This window comes from Melampsora larici-populina, assembly GCF_000204055.1.
Source record: "Melampsora larici-populina 98AG31 unplaced genomic scaffold MELLAscaffold_60, whole genome shotgun sequence".
NCBI classification, from domain to species: Eukaryota; Fungi; Basidiomycota; class Pucciniomycetes; order Pucciniales; family Melampsoraceae; genus Melampsora; species Melampsora laricis-populina.
The window spans coordinates 258,846-278,425 of record NW_006768824.1 but is presented as its reverse complement, the minus strand read 5'-3'; the positions used below and the strand labels follow the sequence as shown (position 1 = coordinate 278,425).

The window sequence follows — 19,580 nt, the reverse complement described above, 5'->3', positions numbered from 1 at the left end:
TTTTAAAGCTCAACACTTTTTCATTTCCACACTTGTACACTTTAAATTCTACCACCACATTCAACTTATTATCAAGAGAATGGTCAAAATGTAAGTAAACATTCAAACTAATCACTCTCTCCATCTTACCATTCCTAATCCAAAAATCTAATCCAACTTTTAAACCCTCACTTTCGATCAGTCTAATAGTCAAACCATCACCCAATTCAATCAAACCATTCTTTTCAAAACTAACCAACATAAACAAAAAGAACGGACCATTTGATTTAATCATATGTATTTCTGATTTATTTAAAAATCATAAACAGGATGAAGATGATCAGATAGATGATTTAATTCAAAATAAAATATCGATTCCTACTAGAACTTTTTTTATGATCGGTCAATACGTTTTACCTAAGAAAATTCAAGCAATACTTGATTCTAATCAACATGGTGAGATTTGTAAGAATCTTGAATATTTAGGTAAGTGAAAAAAAAAATATCAATTAGATTCTTGAAAAATTTGTGTGAAGTTGATTGGATTTCGATTTCGATTTGATGGTTTAGATCCATTTAGTATTACTACATTAAAAACTTTAGGTGATTTAAGAATTGCTACTTTTAGTGGAGTGTTTGATCATAAATATTTTAATACACCAAATGAACCTATCGAATCATCAATGAGCGAAGTAAGTTAAATCCTACACTCTTCAACGAAACCACAAAAAAGCTAATCTGATGATGAATGTTTCCAGACAGATACCATACCATACCACATCAAATCCGTCAACCTATCCACATTCCTAACCAAACTGAAATCCCAAAGCCAACCCATCGATTTACTCTTAACTCATTCATTACCTCATTCATTAACATCACATTCTAAAAGATTACCAAAAGATCTTAATCCATCCAATTGGGGTTGTTCACCTATTACAGATCTTTTGAAACAGTCTAAACCTAGGTATCATTTCTCGGGTGGAAGTCTTGGTGAGTTTTGGGAAAGAGAACCTTGGGTTTGGGATTCGGATTCGGGTTCGGATTCGGTTCAGGTAACCCGGTTTGTAAATTTAGGAGAATTTGGAAACAAAGAAAAAGAAAGAGTAAGTGATTTATACAAAGGATAGGTCATGATGAATTTTCTTAGTTTTAAAGATCAATTGACACGATTTGATTTGATTTGATTGGGTAGTGGTTTTATGCATTTAATTTGACTCCAAGTCATGAAACTGTAATCACCAAACCAACAGATTCGACTCTTTCTCCTTATACACCATTAAGTCAACCTCTTCATCAAAAACGTCATATAGAAGATGATGAATTCGATTCTGGACCCAACTTTAGGTTTTCAGAAACCGATCTTACAAAACGTGCCAAAACAAGTCAGATGATTTTTCTTGGCTCTTCATCACTTCTCTTTTAACCCACAAAACTTCTGATATGCTTTTTATTGTATTTTTTTTGGTATAAGGTCTTCCACCTCAAAATTATGTTTGTAAAATATGTGAAAAACCGGGACATTGGATTCAAGAATGTCCATCCAAACTTGATCCATCTAAAAGTAAATCCAAAGAAATTCCGATTTTAGATTCTTTCAATTCGAGAAAACGAACCAAAAAAAATGAAATTGAATGGGTTTGGTTTCTTTACTTTTGATTTAGATCTACAAGATGGTTATGTTTGTAGGATATGTAATGTACCGGGTCATCGAATTCAACAATGTCCAATGAAAGAAACTCGAGTACATCAATCATCAAATCAAAGGTTTAATGAACCCAAAGAAATCGGACCAGTTGGTACATTTCTTTTTGGAAAAAGAAGAAGAAGAAAACCCATCAAACTGATGATGTAAAAGAATTTTCCGTTGACTGATCACCCATGTTATTGTTATTGTTTTTGTTTTGGTTGGGTTTGATGATTTACCTAGTCAACTTGTTGGTTTTGTTTATCTAATCCACAAGTCACTAAACATTTAATTGTTTCGATCGGTTCAGAAACATATGTTTCTTTACCTAAAGGACAATTACCTGATACTAAATCAGGTTGTCCAGTTCCAGGTGGAGGTCATGTTTTAAGTAAGTCAAATGAAAAAGTGATCTTTTTGTTTCAATATCATCAAATCGGTTTCTAATTCGATAAGTATGTATTTGATTTTTTTCGGGGGGGTTCTTGGTTACTTTTTATTTTAGTCATACCTGTAAGTTCCTCAAAACCCTTTCTTCCATAGAAAAATAAACCGGTAAAACTAAATCAGGTTTTGTATATATACTAGATTGCACATTATCCAAGCCTATTAGGTTTACCAAAAGAACTATCGATTCCAATCCAACAAGAAATCCAAACCTATCAAAACTCCTTATGCGCATTATATTCTAAATATAATGCAAGTATGGTCAGTTTTGAAGTCGTTAAACTTACCGGTACAGGTGCAAGACAAGGTCATGGTCATCTTCAAGTTTGTCCGATCCCGAATGAATTGGTTGAGAAGATTGAATCAAGTTTTATTGATGAAGCTAGTAAAGTTGGGATCGAGTTTGAAGATCAAAAAGAAGTACAAGAAGAAGGAGCCATGGATGGAATGAGTTATTTTAGGGTCGGATTACCTACTGGGAAAAAGATTATCAGTTTTATTAAACCTAATCAAAGGTTGAATATGCAATTCGGAAGGTAAGTCTCTCTCTCTTCTTTTTCCTTCTGTTTTTTGTGTGTGTGTTTTTTTTTTTACTTTAATTTATGTATGATCTTTGAACATTATCTTTTTCGTTTCTTAGGATCGTTTTGGCCAAAGTTTTAGATCAGATGGATAGATCAGATTGGAAAAATTGTGTTTTGAATGAAGAAGATGAACGATTAGAGTGTGATGAATTGAAAAAAGTGTTTAAAAGTTTTGAACCTAAATTTGATTAATTAATGTGATTTCATAACAACAAAAGAGTTTAAAGTGGTTTTTCTTCATGAATGAAGATTTGTATGTATGTGTATGTATTTAGACTTTCCCAAAAAAATATAGATCATGGATAGTTTTTTTTTGAATGTGAAAAGAATTTGGATGGGTTTAGTTGGAAGTTTTTTTCTTGGTTTTTTTTGCAAGGGTTTATGTGATCTTTATCTCAGTGTGAGTGGGGATTTTAAGTGTGATATCATAGCTGAGATTATTATGTGTGAACTTGACATACATTTTGAATAACCAAAGCTTTCAACTGATCAGCTGCATACTGTGACTATATAATGTGCTGTGAGTCTTGTTCTGTCTTGTTTGACTGATTTGATAGATCTTTGCATTTTCCATAGCATGGGTTGAATTTAATAAGAAGTCAAAGAAAAGATGAAGATGGGAAAGAACTATCATTTGACTTTCGCCTCTGAGATGAGACTGATGGAGGAAGTACAAAGAATGTGGTTTCAAGAGAAAAGTAAGGATTATCATATGTTGAAGTCCAGTTTGGCTTGATGTCTGGGTCTCTGCAGAACTCTGATGTTGTGAATGTGATTTACAAGTTAGGTCTCTCTTAATCTAAGGTTTATGTCCATATCTCCTCACCTAGCAGCTCAGCCGCAGCCTCAGCCCGATCTCGGCTGCTTGCTCCTTCTTGTACATATTGATATCAACATATCTTTTCTCAAACCCGCATACAACCAATAATTTGATCAATCAAACGAATCATGAACCCATCAAGTTCCCTAAGAAACACTTTTTCAAAATTAAATCTTCAAGAAGAAACCACAGAACCTGAGATTTTAACACCTCGAGAAATGTTAAGAGAATTTAAAGAAATCAATATCTGCGGTAAGTTTTTTTTAAAAATCAAAGGGTAAATGAAGTTTAGGTAAGATGAGATCCAAACTGATTTAATTCTTAGCACCTATGGTTAGATATTCAAAATTACCATTTCGTCAACTCGTATCTGAATATGAGACTCATATCACTTTTACACCTATGATTTTGTAAGTATACAAACCAAACCAAGGCTCTGCCTAACTTTCCAAATTTGAAATATATATATATTTGACTCATGGAAGGATTTTTTGATTTGTTCTACAGAGCCAAAGAATTTAGTCTTTCACAAAAAGCTCGTGATTCAGATTTCAGTACTAATCCATTTGAAAGAGGAACGTTTTCGATGATCGATTCAAGTAATCAATCTACTAGATTAGTTAAAGGTAGTTTAGTGGCTCAATTAGGTGGAAATGAAAGTTTTTATATGGCTCATGCTGCTGAATTACTTCAACCGTGAGTTGTAGAAAATCCAATTGAAGAGAATAGAATGAAATTTGATGCTTTAAAGTTTATTTTTCTTCTTCTTAGGTATGTTGATGGAATTGATATTAATTGTGGTTGTCCTCAGTCTTGGGCTTATAAAGAAGGTATAGGATCAGCATTACTTAGAAAGGTGATTGTTTTTCTATGAAATCTAATTAAAACTTTCCAAAATCGTGAAGTAAGATTGATCTCTTTATGTTTGGCTCCCATTAGCCTGATCTTGTACGTGATCTTGTACGTGGAATCAAGACAAAGTGTGGAGAAACGTTTCCAGTGTCGATCAAGATTCGAGTGGATGATGATCTTCAGTAAGTGATCTGTTTGATATATTTAATCAATTCGGTCACCGATCTATCTCTTTATTATGGTCTATCATGAAGGCATACTTCTCGTCTGATCAAAACAGCACTAGCTGCTAATGTTTCCTTTATCACTGTTCATGGTTAGTTCCAAACAAGCAAAACGATTCTTGAAAGCCCAATCTTCATCTACTAACTCGAATTTGATTTTCGATTTGCACACAAAGGTCGCACTCGACATCAAGCTAGCTCAGAGCCAGTCTCATATGATTCAATTAAATTTGCTGCAGAAGAAGCTACCACCGGATCAGATGGAGGAGTCCCCACAGCAGCCAATGGGAATGTTTTCACTTTGGCTGATGCACAAAAGACAAGAGAATTATGTGGAGTCAAAGGAGTGATGAGTGCTAGAGGATTACAAGAAAACCCTGCATTATTTGCTGGGTATGAAAGGATCCCACTCTCTGGAGTTCAAGTGAGATTGATTTTCTGTTTTTCTTACAAAAGAGATAAACCTCCTTAGAATATCGAAAAGTCTTGTGTGCGTGAAAGATTGACTGAATCGTTGATATTCTTTTTCCGGTTGGATTGTGTATCTATAAAGAGATTTATTACGATTTCAGCTCAAACTGGATTTATATTTCCATTGTATCATCGTCATTTAGCTGATATGCTAGGTAATTGGTTTACAAGTAAAGAAGAACGTAAATATTTTAATTTACTTTCTAGTCCAGCAAGTGTACTTGAGTTCTTAGAGGTATGTTCAAAAGTTTTTCTTGGTCTTCTTTTTTTTCTGTTCACTTCAGAACAATTAAGATCTTTTTGAATTTGATTGTAGGATACGTATGATATCACACCTGGACCTTTTCCTATCATCAATGGTGTACTTTAGTCTTTTCTCTTGAGTTTCAGGGTTCAGGGAATGTATCATGGTTCAGAATTGGATATTGAATATGTAGTCATTCCAGGCTGAATGGCATAAAACTATGTGTTCAAAAGAAAGACTTTATCAACCGTAAAGCTCCATTCACTGGGAAATACGCTAAGTAGCTACAATTGGATAGCAGATCCACTAGATCATGTTGTTCAAGTACTTGTTGAGTGTATTGGGGTGCAGCGGGTTATCAGCTCGCTAACTGATTGTATCACGCCATTTCGGGACATCACGATTGTAACAGTGCCAATAAAAGCCGTTTCCATAAATCTTATGGAGCGGTTCACTCACACAACCTTTTTGAATTTTTGGACTTCTAGCTTGCACCGATGTCGGCGTGAAAGATGTTCATGAGTCAGGATGTGAAAATCAAAGATAAGCACAGCACAGAAATATTGTACTCCCGCGGCAGGCTATTTTTGCCATAGTGATTATCTACTCACTACGTCATGTATGACGGGGATTATCGGGCCCGGGAGTCGTTCTGAGAGTCAAAAGAAAGTGACTCTCCTCGGGGAACCCGAGGAAAAATCAAGCTGTAAAAAGCGGATAAATACACGCTTGGGAGAGGTTGTGCTCAGCGGTTTCTGCCGGAAATAGCCGGGGACTCGGGGATCCCCGTAATTTCCCGGGGATTTGGTAGTTCGTCGGGGGTCAGGGTACGGGAGCCGGGCTTGACCTATGAGCCAGAAAAAGCTCGGGGAATACCGGGGTCGGTCCTCGTTCTGACTTTTGAAAAAAAGTCGGTGGGCCGGGCAGCCCAGTCCCCGGCATTCGGGGGTTGGGGCTCATCCTGATTCATGAGTCAGGATGTGAAAATCAAAGATAAGCACAGCACAGAAATATTGTACTCCCGCGGCAGGCTATTTTTGCCATAGTGATTATCTACTCACTACGTCATGTATGACTACAACTAAAAATATATTCAACAGCGACAAAGCTTAAAAGTTAAGGGTCCTCTTGCAGAAGATCTTTCTTCGAGGGTGCGGCATTCGCTTTTGCAAGAGGAGCTTGAGTATGTGAGGTTTACTTAGTAAGCTTGAATAACCACACTAGAAAAATCCAGCGGCGGAATCAATCCGGTGGAAGCTATGTACAAAAGACATTGGAATCCTTCCGCTGACGTCAAGGACTTATAAAGTGTGGTCCCTCCCCTTGAAGCCGGACTTCAGGACCCCAGAAAGCTCCTGGAGAACAAACCGTCCTCGATCCATTCCGGCCCCGGCCCTCACACTTTCACTATTTGCCCCGAGGAGAGGTGGGTTAACATGGATTTCTCGGTGGTAGGAGAAGCGCCTTGATCAGGGCTCTTGATTACATATACTTTCAGTTTTGTACCACGTGTAATCACCGAGATATCCGTATGTAAGTACCCGACCCGAGCCGGTATGGATTTTCGTTGGTCTGGGGGGGCAAAAGTTAGAGCATCCGCACTCGTTTGCGGTTGTTAATTTGGTCACGTGCGGTAACAAACACAACATTAAGTAAAAAGTTACTTAACTCAACCAAATTTCGCACTCGTTTGCATTAGCAGCGCTGTAACTTTTATAACTTTACAGATAGTGCATGTACTCCGCACCGGTCGTGCAGTAAGGTAAAGTTTTAATTTTTTGAGTACACATCACCTGCTTTCATGGCCAGTTTTCATGTGATAGAGGCACTGTTCTCTTCTTTGCACTAAGATACTAATACTCCATCTACACATGAAGACCCGATATCATCCTGTTCATCTACTCGATCGATAGATCTTAATTTAAAATTACAAATTTAACATGAGTTTGTTCAGATCTTAATACATGAATTCCAATTAAAAAACAAAGGCTTTACTACATCGAGAAAGCTTTTAATGAGTCTGAATACACATAATGATCTTGTAAAAGATTTAAAGAATTTAAAACTAGGAAATAAAAATCCAAACTTCAATTTTTAATTTGTATCACTTGATCCTAAAAGTCCTCCAATGATTGGTCTTTTAATGTTGATTTTCTTAAATATTGACCTCTACATAGCTATATGAATCTAGACATCTTTCATTTTCATCTGAATGGTTTGGAGTCGAGTTCAAGATGGTTGATTGACTTATTTCAATTGAAGACATCGATCGGTGTCGAACGTTCTCGAGTTGATTCATGCAACTGTAAGGCTTGGAATTCATTGTGTGTGAGTGGTGAAAAGGAGATATTGGTTGTTGACTTTGGTGTTGGAGGTCTGGTTGAGTTTTGTTTTTGGAGTCGAGTTGCCGGGAACAAGTCGTGATGTGTGATACCGCATGCGTTAGCCAATTGGTAAATTTACCGATTTGCTAACGCAAAATGACCGAAAATTAACTACCGCGGGGCTAATTTTTCACCGGTGTGGAAAAGACCCCGCGTTTGCGGTAAATTTAACCTTACCGCACCCGACTTACCGCACGAGTGCGGATGCTCTTACAAATCACACATTTCCCAAGCCACCAGTCATGTTCAGGGTCAGACATGTGTACCATCTGATAGCCCTCGTTGAGGCGCATCTTTTGCACCTGTCACATCTCTGGTACCATGTGACATGACTTCACAAAACACCGGTATCCGAAAACCCCCTCAGGACGGTTTGTTCTCCAGGAGCTTTCCAGGGTCCTCGGACTTCACCGAACCTGTCCACTCTCATGATCGACCTCCTTTTTGGAATTGAAACTTTGGACGACGTCGGTAAGAGCTTGGCTTCGCCTCCTTTGCCTTGAACTTTGAAGCTAAGAACACGATGGACTGGGGTCCCTTCCTTGAGCTTGCGCGGCGCAACACTGCCCAGGAGCTCTCATTGCAATAAAAAGCCAGAACAAGCCTATGAATCACAGTTCCAAATGGTGCGGGTGCAGTTTTCGAGGTTAAAACTTCGTGAGTGTCACTTTGCCATGACTTGGCAGGCGGCTCTCTGGAAAGCAGACGACAAGACCGGGCAAAGGAAGAGCTTTTCGAACACGGATGGAAATCGGAATTCAACCAAGCCTAACCAAGCCCTTTCTCGCGAGTCGCGATTGTTTCCGATCCGGAGAAGACAAAGGCACGGCGTTTCTTGTCACACAAATGATCGCGTGTTTTACATAGTGATTTGGTTCGGCTTTAATCTTGTACGGCTGTAATACACACATTCTTCTCTCTTCTCTCTAGACTGTGCCCAAGATAAATCACAAGCACCTGTTTGAAATTGCGGTGCTCGCATATGATCCATGGTTTCATTCATATATGTAGATGCCGATGTTTTCGCAGCGGGCAAAACGCGAGAGGAGATAAAGTGTTTTAAAGGGTTTGAGGTATGTAACTCAAGCTAACTCAAGACTGTGAGACCACCTGAGACAAGTGTACAGATATAAAGGATCAGAGAAATATGCGAGGTGGTCAACAAAAGTGGTGGGTGGACAAAGTTGGAATCTACAACGCCATCATATTGATACAATGTAGATTAAATTGCGCTTTACAAACAATTTAGACGTCATTTGGTCTCAAGCCTGGGGTGACTGCGGTTCATCTCCACTTTCTTCAAACCTCTGAATCGATCACCCACCTCTGCTCTCCCAAGCGCTTTTTTATTTTGTACACACATACAATCTCAATACAACCCATGAGGCACTAATTCCGCCGCGTTATGATGGCGGCAGAACGGAACTGAATTTGTAATCATCACACTTAGGTAACCCATGACGTGACTCGTTCATGAAGCAAAGAATCAACACCTGACAAGAGAAGAGAGATTTTTTGGCGGTGCAGGGTTTAAATAATTATCTCGGTGATAAGATTTGGATAAAAAGACTTTTCTCATATCACGATCACTCCACTCCATCTTCTACTACTCCTATCTTTTGCCCATCTTCGATTTTCTACTTTTGAATGATTTTATCAAATCATAATCATTGTACCTCATCATCCAAAGCTATCATGACACCTAGCGAAGGTAAGTGGCAGCGCTTTTCACTTCGACTATTGTTTCTGTTTTGGTACAGACTCTGGTGCAAGGTGCATCTCGAACTGACATGAGGATGTGGATTGATCGGTATTCTAGCTACCTCAAGTCCCCCACCACTCTCCAAACGATCACGGTGTTATAGTGACGAGGAGGATGAGGACGAGCTTGAAGAGCACAATCACGCCGACAGCAGGCGTACGAGTCGATTTACCTTGCCATCTGACGTCGACGGAAGTAGTTGTCGAACGTTGTTTGTACCACACTGTGAGTATTGTTTCCTTTCCGTTGGCTCGTCTCGTCTTTTGAAATCATTTAGCCTATAACTATGAGCAATCATTTATTGTTGTGCTCTCATGAGCGCCCTAATTATATACATCATAATTGTCAATCTTGTGGTTCTCCGCTTAGTATTTTTGCGCGAAAGCTACCTCGTCCATGAGCTGTTTCGTGTTAACACTAGAGGCTTTAGTTATAGATATGGGATTTTGACAAATGATCTCTCTATCTCTTCATTTTGACAGGGTCCGTTGAAGATGGAGGCTGGGGTAGATCAAAAGTGGCGGAAGATGACATAGCACTATTAGAAGCGATTGAAGAACATGCAGCGACCTATTCGGCACCGGCTCCGGCTCCTTACGTGTTTCCAGGTCTCACATCTCCGCATTCCAGCAAGTTCAGCAGCTTACCGCAACCAAGTCCATCGTCCCTAGCTCTGGCAGATCTCAATATGACAATGCAAAGTAACAACAATGCTTTGCCATCAAATCTGCACGGTAAAGCATTCAAGTGTCCCATTTGTCCCAAAAGCTTTACTCGAAACTATGACTTGTACGTATTTTCCTCAATCTTATTGTCGCCTTTCACTCCGGACAAGGTTTCAAATGTTTACTCAAGATCCTTTGTCCTTTCCCTGCAATGCCCACGACTTTGTTTAGAACTCGTCATAGATCTTCTCACCAAGACGAAAGACAGCATGTTTGTCAATGTTGTGGTAGATCATTCAATCGACGAGATGCGTTATCACGTCATAATATGTTACGAGGATGTGCTAGGAATGGTCGAATAGGAGCAAGACAGCCTCGAAAGGCCGAGAATTGAAAAACTCGACCATTCACATCGGCTTTCATCCTTCAACACTCTGAAACATTGCTTGTACAAGATGGAAAAACGACATTTTGAACATGCATCATGATAGAAGAAGTTTTTGAAGAAATTTCTTGATCATTTCATTGGACTTTTTCTTTAACTTTATCTTGTTCAAATTCTCATTATCGTTTCAACCAAGCTGGTCTACTTTAATTTGATTCTTAGTTTGCATCATCGTTTATTTATTTAATTTTTTTCCCCTTTCATATTCCAATAATGTATTTTTTCCAACCAATTAATTTCGGTTTCGTTTACAATTTTTTAACTATAGCTTATTGTTTTTTTCTACTTACATCTTATTCATTATAACAATCAATAATTGGAAATGATTTCTATATAACAACTTCGCTTTCTACTGCTTTATATATTCATTGAAATCTTTTCTAGGGTTTTTAATTTCAGATTAGAAAACATTTGTTTTCCTTCTATGCATGTGTCGTTTTTCCAATCATGAAGATTCAGATATGACTTCAGAAATTGAAAGATTTGAAACGAGTCAGTTGCTTTCAACATTCTTGTTTTTTTATAGGTCGGAAATTGCAATCATCCTGAAATAGATCAAGTTCCCAAGCTCTATCACCATCAACTGAAAAGAAAAATTGGCAAGAAGTCTTTACAGCGAGCATTCCTGATCAGATTCATGGAAGTCGGACGTAAGGCTCAACACAAGCTCCACGAACCGCGGGACCCTCAGGGGCTTGCGACCGGTATGACAATGCTGGTCCGATAGTAGAATTTTGTCCATTTTTGTCCTGCTGCAACAACAAATTGCCCAATTTGTCTCAGAGGAGGAGACTTGAAGTTAGGTAAAGTACTCCCTATGGTGATATTGTCTTCTGTCAAAGGGCGCAAATGGATATCACCTTGTTCCAACCTTGGGCGCAACTTTGGCACTCCAAATCACACTGTAGTTTGGCTTTTCTAAGCTGCTCTCGGATGTTTCGAAGAAAATGTATTTTGGTGACTGATACGGAATATGTACCAATAGGAGGTACATCATTCTGGATCAAACAAATAGGTCCAGGTGTGTTTGTGCGGTTACGTTCTGGAAATGTGAAGTTCTTACTCACAAAACCTTAGTATGTAAAATACTAAAACAGGACAAGAGTTGTTGGGCGAAACCCAAGGCAGATTGCCGAGGGTGAATAAATTTCTGATAACAAACATAAAGCGCACCCTCTCCGACCCGCCTATCAACCGTATAGACAGAGTGGTGAAGTAGGAGAGGGTGGAAATAATAATAAGTGAAAGCAAGAAACATTGTCAGTATCAATGTCAAAAAGGGAACACAAGACAGGCATAAAAGCCATTGACCAAATCACACAGGCATAAAAGCCATTAACCTGTGAAAAACAAAGACTAGGCATGGAAGCCATTGACTTGTCTATAACACCAATCAAAACTCACTTTTAAGAAAATGAAACTTTCGAACCGACATGAGCAACACTCCCAATCACATGATTCTGATTTTTGGGTAAAAGTAAAGCCACATGTCCACGGACATATATTAAGAAAGCTTCCGACAACCAGCGACCAGCATCTTTGATGTAATCCATAGTGGCACCTGCTTGAGCTAAAGCCGTAGCTCCACCGGATCTTAACAAGTGTCCTGAAAAAGTTTTGTTGAAATGGGAATGGAATCGAGTTAAAAACCAAGATTGAGTTGGAGGGGAACCGTCGGACGTGACAAAAAGCTCAGTTGATGTGATAAAATCTGAATCTCTTTCGCGTAGGTACGATTTCAAATGTCGAACTGGACAAGCTGAAGAACTGAAAAATTGCTGGATAACCACAGGAGCGCCGAGATAATTCCTGTCGCCTTTTGAATATGGTAATTGATATTGAAAAATTTTTTACACAGAGATAATTTGAGAGACGATTGAAGGATAATTTTCCTTTCATCAAAGTATCTTTTAGAGTCAGGGATTGTCAGCTTGCCTAATCTGTGAAGACCTGCAAAACCAACACATAACATTGCTAAGAAAAGCTTATCATCATAATTCGAAGACAACTTAGAAACCACCGATTCTAGTTGATCCACTGAAAGGGGATTCTTTCTGACAACCGGTTTTGAGTAATTTTGAATGCATGACTTCATTGTATCCTTCACTTCTTGATGACTTGTTTCGCATAAAATCAAAGGAAATTCTAATTTAAAAATGTGCTTGATGCCAACCAAATACGCTCGTACCGATCTGGGAGATATCATTTGAGAAAAACAAGAGATGAAATCGCATAAAGTATCTTTGTCTGGAACTACTGGGGTTTTAAAATGAACACAAAATTTAGTAAAAGCTCTGAAGCCGGATTTATATTTGTCAAGGGAAGTGAGATGAATAGTAGAACGCCAATGATGAATTGACAACTTTCGTAACTCTTCTAACAATATATTTGGAATAATTTTCTTTGGATTCTTCAATACCAACTTGGACAACTTGGATCTTCCCATATTCGAGAAGAATTATCGAAAACTGTTAAGTTCGACTCTTTTCCTCCAGAAGAAAGAGCAGAGTCAATAAATACACAATCAATTGTGAGAGCCCCGATCGCATGACACAAGATACTTGAATCTTCAGGAGAAAGGATCTTGATTTGACGCGAAATATAATCAGCTTCTGAATTAGAATCTCCTGAGATGTGCATAACCTTTACATCCGCCCCAGCCTCTACCAATCGTTTTACGCAATGTCGAAACAAAGGCCTGACGATCTTGCTAGGCACATGAGAGCTGAACAGGTCCACGACGTTGGTGTTATCTGAATGAACGAAGATATTCTTTGAACTGTTGTCAATTCCAATGTTGATTGCTGTGATGACACCTAACAATTCCGCCCAAAAGATATTTCTAGGGGGAGGAGGTAAGACAAAATATTTCCCGATTTTCAAACTCGGTTCCCAAATCCCAACTCCTGTCATGCAGGCATCAGTGAAGAAAACTGAATCTGTGTCTGATAAACCCCATTGAATAGATTTCAACATTCAAATTCCATTATTGTTCCTGAAAAACTCAATTAACCAACGTAAGTCGTTCTGATTTTCTTTATTTAACGGAATTTGAAGGAAACAGTGGTCTTTGTTTCCTGATTTCTCATACAAACTCTGTAAAGAAAACCTTCCCCATGGCATCAAGGTACATGCCCAGGATGCATGACCGAGGAGGGATTGCCAATCGTTTAAAGAGTGTTTTGGGCTTGAAATGAAATCTTTTAAAGTTGAAATTAAAATTGCTTTCTTGTCAGGCTGAAGGCACATGATCATTTTCTGAGAATTGACCAGGTGACCGATAATCTCCACGACCGGACCATGAAGCTGTTTCTTCCAAAGCCATGGGAATCCCAAGATATCAAATAAATTCAACAATTTAGCTTGAGGTGAAGGAATTCTATGGCCTTTGAATAAAGAGAAATTCTTTGCCGAGCATACCCCCCACATGTCATCCATCATGTTATTCATGTACTTGATGCCAAAAATGAACTCAGCAATCTAAAGAACCAAAGAAAATACCCCACACCAGATATGAGGCGAAGCTGAATGTCCGAATGTTAAATCATAATCTACTCTTTTCTTATTACCTTTGATTCTAATGATCTGTCACATTTCATATTGAATATGTAAAGGAATTGCACGAAAAGCAGCTTCAATGTCGGATTTGAAAATTACAACTTCACCAAACTGTTTCTTCATTTCTATTAAAAAAGGAATCCATGTTTTCAAATTATCAAATGCTACTGGGATGTCTTCTTTTTTTGACGAGATCATTTGGGGAAGGGCGGCCTGCGCTCATATTCAAACAGACACACATCTTGTTTGAATTCTTCTTTGAGACCATGAGTAATGGAATTACCTTCATACCTTCTAATAAAGTCGTAAATTCTTTTGAGAATCTTCCTTTATCAATTTCTTCCTGACATTGGTACTCTAATAAAGCTTGATTTTCAGATAAAGAAATTTGATTTGGACCATCAATAATATCAGCATTGGGTAAAGAGGATCTCGGCCAAAAGCCTTTTCGAAGACCTTTCAACACAGAGTCCACAAACGGGAGATTCGGATGTGTAGATAACAATGTTTCGAACTTATCCACATTGATTGGAGTCACGATTTTGAACAAATCTGGGTATTTTTCTATGGCAAAGGCGGCGTGAATGTCCTCAGATAACGGAGGGGCATCGGGAAAAGGAAGAGCGTAGATGCTTGACTTGATTGCCGGAGAATAATCCATGGGGTTAACACCATCCCACGTGTAACCTCGGAGGAACTGTTGAGAGACGTTGTCGGGATCTGACAACAGAGAATTGGAGGGAGGATCTGGTTCCAAAGGCCATCTGACAAAAAGGACTCAAAAAAAATCAGGATCTTTGAAAACTCTGAGTACATACTGCTAGTCAGACAAATTGAATCAGAAAATACAACCCCGTCAATGGGATCGTAATCACGGATTCCTATGAATCAACTTACCAACAAAGTCAGGCCTGGATGGGAGTATCAAGTGTGGTAAAAGGCTCCTAATGACATCTCTAGTGACATCAATTCCTTCAACATCCCGCCGGAAGGGTATTCTTGTCAAGCTAATGCTGTTGGAGTGAAGCACATCATTCCTAAAACTTATTGACAAGCGCTGACGGGACCAGACAAATCTGATTGGCACAAGGCTATCGCGGCTGAACTGAACAACATGGACACACAAAAGGTTTGGGATGTTGTAATTTTACCAGCTGGACAATGAGCTATTGGGACTACTTGGGTCTTTAAAAAGAAAATGGGTGGGGACGGCAAACTTCTAAAGTACAAGGCTTGTCTCTGTGCTCAGGGCTTTTCACAAGAATTTGGCAAAGAATACAATGATGTGAAGTTGTGAAAAACTCTTGAATACGTGGCTTTGCCGTTATGATTGATTAAACCTGGGGTAATCAGGTTAGAAGTAAGTGGAACGGCAAACAGGCCTCTGCTTCAAAGAGCTATACGAAAACAAACCTGTGCAGGAGCAACAGGGATTTCCAAATAAGACAGTCAAGTGCAAAAAGGTAAGTAAAGAGAAATAATCAAAATAAGATTCTTTTCGATCATAGTTTGCATACCTGGGGTAATCAGGTTAGAAGTAAGTGGAATGGCAAACAGGCCTCTGCTTCAAAGAGCTATACAAAAACAAACCTAACACACGCACACAAGTGTTAGTGAGAAGGTAGAAAAACTGAAACAAAAAGATAACAATCAAACCTGTGCAGGAGCAACAGGGATCACAAAATAAGACAGTCAAGTGTGAAAAGGTAAGTAAAGAGATATAATCAAAATACTAAAACAAAGCAGGTGTAACCATAGTTAGAATAATGTGTAGAGTAATGAAATTATGAAATGAAACACTTACAGATTCTTTTTGATGAGGAAAAGAATCTGAGTGAAGACTAACAGCGGCTATAAATATTGAAAATAATACAAACGGAAAAGCGGACACATTCCAAATAAAGATTAGTGAGAACCTCAAGTCACATACAACTCATTCCCAAAAGATACTCAATAACACCCATATTTGATCATTTCATATCCTCCATTCAACTACATGTCTAAATTTGTGAACAGACCCTGAGCTCCTAATAACGTACTTATATTTATTCATCCCTATTCTGTAATCCTTTCTCTTGAAGATTGTTCTGTAAACACGTAAATCTAACACTGACTTGATTCTGAAGTCCTTGACATACTATATCACAACAAATGAGACTTATGCGCCGACTGCTAGCAACACACAAACCGTCCTGTAGCGAAGTGTACTACGGTCACGACGGCGGTACGGTGAGGTTTATTCTGTAAACCTCACCGTTGACGTAGTGAAGTCAATACTATTATTAGACCCAACCCGTAACTACGGTGAGGTTGGGCCGTAGTGGACCGCGCCGTAGCCACCGTAGTAGCCGTAGTCTACGGGCAGCTACGGTCAAAAAAAGAGAAAAACAATTTTTTTTATTGTGGAGTAGAAATAGGACAAATTCATGTAAAATAGTTGTGGTTACAAAGTAAAAAGTTTATACCAAACATGGAGAGAAAGAATATTAATGATAGTAAAGAAAGAAAAGACATTATAATAGAAGGATGTTTAAGAAAGAAAGAAACATAGTATAACTCGTATAACTCAAACCTCCTTATTCTTCTTCTTTCCCTCGCGCAACTCATGATCTAAGAGGTATGTGACTGCATCTTGAAATTTACCTGCAGGCACTTGCTTATTCTTCAACCACTCTCGGCAAGCGACAGCCTGTGAGACGGTTGAAGGCTTCATTGAGCCTCGACTTGAGATGGCGATGTCGGCCGCCGAAGAGAACGTGCGCTCCACCGCGCACGAAGTGGCAGGGAGGGCCAGGTAATCCCGAGCCATGGTGGCCAAGACTGGGAAGTTCTTCTCGTTTGCCTAGATCACCTCACCTTGATATCAGTAAAGAGTAAAGAAAATGACAAAAATAAAAGGGAAAGCAGTACTTACTGCCCACCAGTCAAGAGGACTGGTACCTTTGCCAATGGGATGGGCACCCTCCAAATAGCGCTTCAGCTCGAGTTGGTAGTCCAGAGGAGCCTCATTTGCCGGTGCAGCTGGAAACAAGTTGTCTTCTTCATCTTCACTAACATCCGCTGGGTTCGAAATAACTTCCACTGAAACAGCTCAAGGTTTGGGCATACTGTCAGAGTAAGCAGAAAACATATACTCCAACGAGCTTTCCGCTTGAACTTCAACGTTGGAGTAAAACTTCTTGATATAATTCAACCGATGTCGTGGGTTGAGAATGGTCGCGATCTGGACAACCTGGCTTTTGGCAGCCTCCTCGGCGTAATGTTGGAGGTGCTTGAGCATCTCGGTGATCATGACATCGAGGCTGGGGTATGTGCTGTCCTTCTTGAGTACCTGAAACTCACTCTGAACCTTGCGATATTCAGAAAGGACTTTGCATCCGGATGCAAAGTCTCCTTCCATCCGTTTCGTGGCACGCTCGAACACCTGTTTGAAGTGAAGGTCAATCAAAATGGTTCACTGGGACAAAGACCAAAATAACTCACCTCAAGGACATTGTTTACCTCACGCACTGCATTCCACTCTTCCTCGGAGATGGTCAATCCTCGGAAGAATCGATTGGTTTTGGAATTGGTGTGTAGCATCCCGTTTATAATCTATAAGAACAGAAGTGTAAGAGTAACTTCCAAAAGTAGACAGATGTCAAGAGTGTAACTAACCTCATGTCCAGCCGCTGCACGCCTTCAGCTATCGGCCTTGGCATTCCACCGGACACCCCATCCGTGAATGATACTCTTGAGACCTTGAGCTTTGGCGCGTGTGTTGAACCACTGTCGACGTGATGAACTTGAACAGATCAATGATACGACCTTGTCGCACTGGAAATTAGAAGATAAATTTAGTTTCTTATACTGTTCAGGTTAAGACAGTAGTGTGATGAGATAATCACCTTCAGTAGAGCCCGTTTAACCAGCTCGGTCGTGTCGACTGGTTCCTGTGGTGCTGAATCGTCATCTTCACCATCAGGATCGCCATTTGTTGGTGTTAAACCTGCATCATCCTCATCAGATGATGAGGGTACATCAATGTCATCGTCACCAGTATTGAGGACAATAGTGGGAACTGGGATTGTTGCTCCTGGTCGAGTTGTGGGCTTCACATGACCTACTGAGATGTTCATCGTCTTGAGGCCATGTTTTACCACAAGTGCGAGCTTATGACAGTAGCAACGGACATGATTCAATGCGGAATCCCAGTAAACGGAATCGTTGGTGTTCTTGAACATCTTCTCGAGTTCTTCGGCCATAGTATTGTTGTTGGAGCCTGAATCCGTGGTTTGTGCCAATACCTAGAGGAGAGCATTAATGAGAAAGATGTTATGATTGTTCAGAAAATGCAAAAGTATGGAAAAAGGTGACAAACAAGACATACCTTCTTGTGAAGTCCATGTTTAATCAGAAACTTACCAACTGGTCTGGCAAGAAGAGCGCCACAGTGGTGCCAAGTTGCCAACTTCAAAGTGAGATGGCTCGTTTGGTACTTCCAGTTTGAATCAATCCAAGTGGCGGTGACCCCAATGAAAGCAAGTCGGTTCCCTTTAGTTGTCCATCCGTCATGTACAAGACATATCTTACTTTGGTTATCCTGCAGCGAAACAAATGAAGGGACAAAAGGTACAATTAGATACCAGATGATGTCATGAAATCGAAGATGAAACCTATCAAACCTTGATGTTGCTGATTAGCTGCTCATATAAAGAGCTATACAACTCTTTCGCGGTAGAGGCTGCCCAAGTTGGGCTCCTGATGTCGGCCTTGGGATGGGTGAGATGGAAAGCTGCCCTGAGAGTCGGGTCTTGAAATCGAACCCATGGGAGGGCATGTCTTAATAGCCAGATGACTAATAAGACATTGAGGATATCAATATCGAACGGTGGTCGGTTGACAAAGCTTTTCATCAATTCAGCCAATGATGATTCGGTTGCACTGGTCTTGTTTCGTTCTTGGTATGTAGGAGGAAGACCATGATCTTTCTCCTTCATCGCTTTGCTTCGTCCCAGACATGGAGCCCGATTTTTGTCGCCGTCTTGATGGCCATATAGGTTGCTGTTCCCATCAATACCCCGAGCACATGTCTCAGGACAAAACCTGCACTCGTATCCGCGTAATACACCGATTGGCTGTTATAAAAATGTTGGTGAGTTCAAATCAAACTGAGGTAATTATAAGTATCGAAACAAGCTTACATCTTGTTTGAGCTGGACCGGAATGGGTTTGTAATACGACAAAAGATGCATAACTCTTTTGGATTGAGCTCGGAAGGCCTTTGCAGGAGGCGCCGTGGGGCTTACTTGATCAACATCAATCTCTTTAGGGACAGTAAAGTCCTGAGAAAGAATGGAGAACGGAGGAATATGTGAAATTAACAGGAAATAAAACATTGATCTAGGCAAAGGTACTTACAGTTACTGTTGACCGAGTACCTTTGCCTTTGCCTTTGGCAGCAATCTTTCGAGGCTTT

The 19,580-nt window shown here is 39.6% G+C and overlaps 3 protein-coding genes across 3 annotated transcripts; all 3 read left to right on the top strand.

Moving 5' to 3' along the window:
* Nucleotides 1-79: 79 nt before the first annotated feature.
* MELLADRAFT_118092 (uncharacterized protein) lies at nucleotides 80-2,980 on the top strand (the record flags this gene model as incomplete). The annotated part of the gene is made up of 11 exons (XM_007416421.1): nucleotides 80-90; nucleotides 182-465; nucleotides 550-671; nucleotides 738-1,085; nucleotides 1,175-1,364; nucleotides 1,454-1,543; nucleotides 1,644-1,774; nucleotides 1,910-2,057; nucleotides 2,172-2,179; nucleotides 2,255-2,649; nucleotides 2,754-2,980. The coding sequence occupies 11 exons, from the start codon at nucleotides 80-82 to the stop codon at nucleotides 2,887-2,889; spliced, it is 1,863 nt and encodes a 620-aa protein (XP_007416483.1).
* An 867-nt stretch (nucleotides 2,981-3,847) lies between these two features.
* MELLADRAFT_93719 (uncharacterized protein) lies at nucleotides 3,848-5,434 on the top strand (the record flags this gene model as incomplete). Its single annotated transcript, XM_007416422.1, has 8 exons — nucleotides 3,848-3,927; nucleotides 4,025-4,213; nucleotides 4,289-4,373; nucleotides 4,457-4,551; nucleotides 4,624-4,685; nucleotides 4,770-5,017; nucleotides 5,147-5,299; nucleotides 5,381-5,434. 8 exons carry the CDS (start codon nucleotides 3,848-3,850, stop codon nucleotides 5,432-5,434), a joined length of 966 nt encoding a protein of 321 aa, XP_007416484.1.
* A 3,616-nt stretch (nucleotides 5,435-9,050) lies between these two features.
* Nucleotides 9,051-11,083, top strand: MELLADRAFT_118091 (uncharacterized protein; the record flags this gene model as incomplete). Its single annotated transcript, XM_007416423.1, has 5 exons — nucleotides 9,051-9,142; nucleotides 9,220-9,403; nucleotides 9,512-9,679; nucleotides 9,937-10,243; nucleotides 10,351-11,083. 4 exons carry the CDS (start codon nucleotides 9,340-9,342, stop codon nucleotides 10,511-10,513), a joined length of 702 nt encoding a protein of 233 aa, XP_007416485.1.
* Between the last annotated feature and the right edge of the window lie 8,497 nt (nucleotides 11,084-19,580).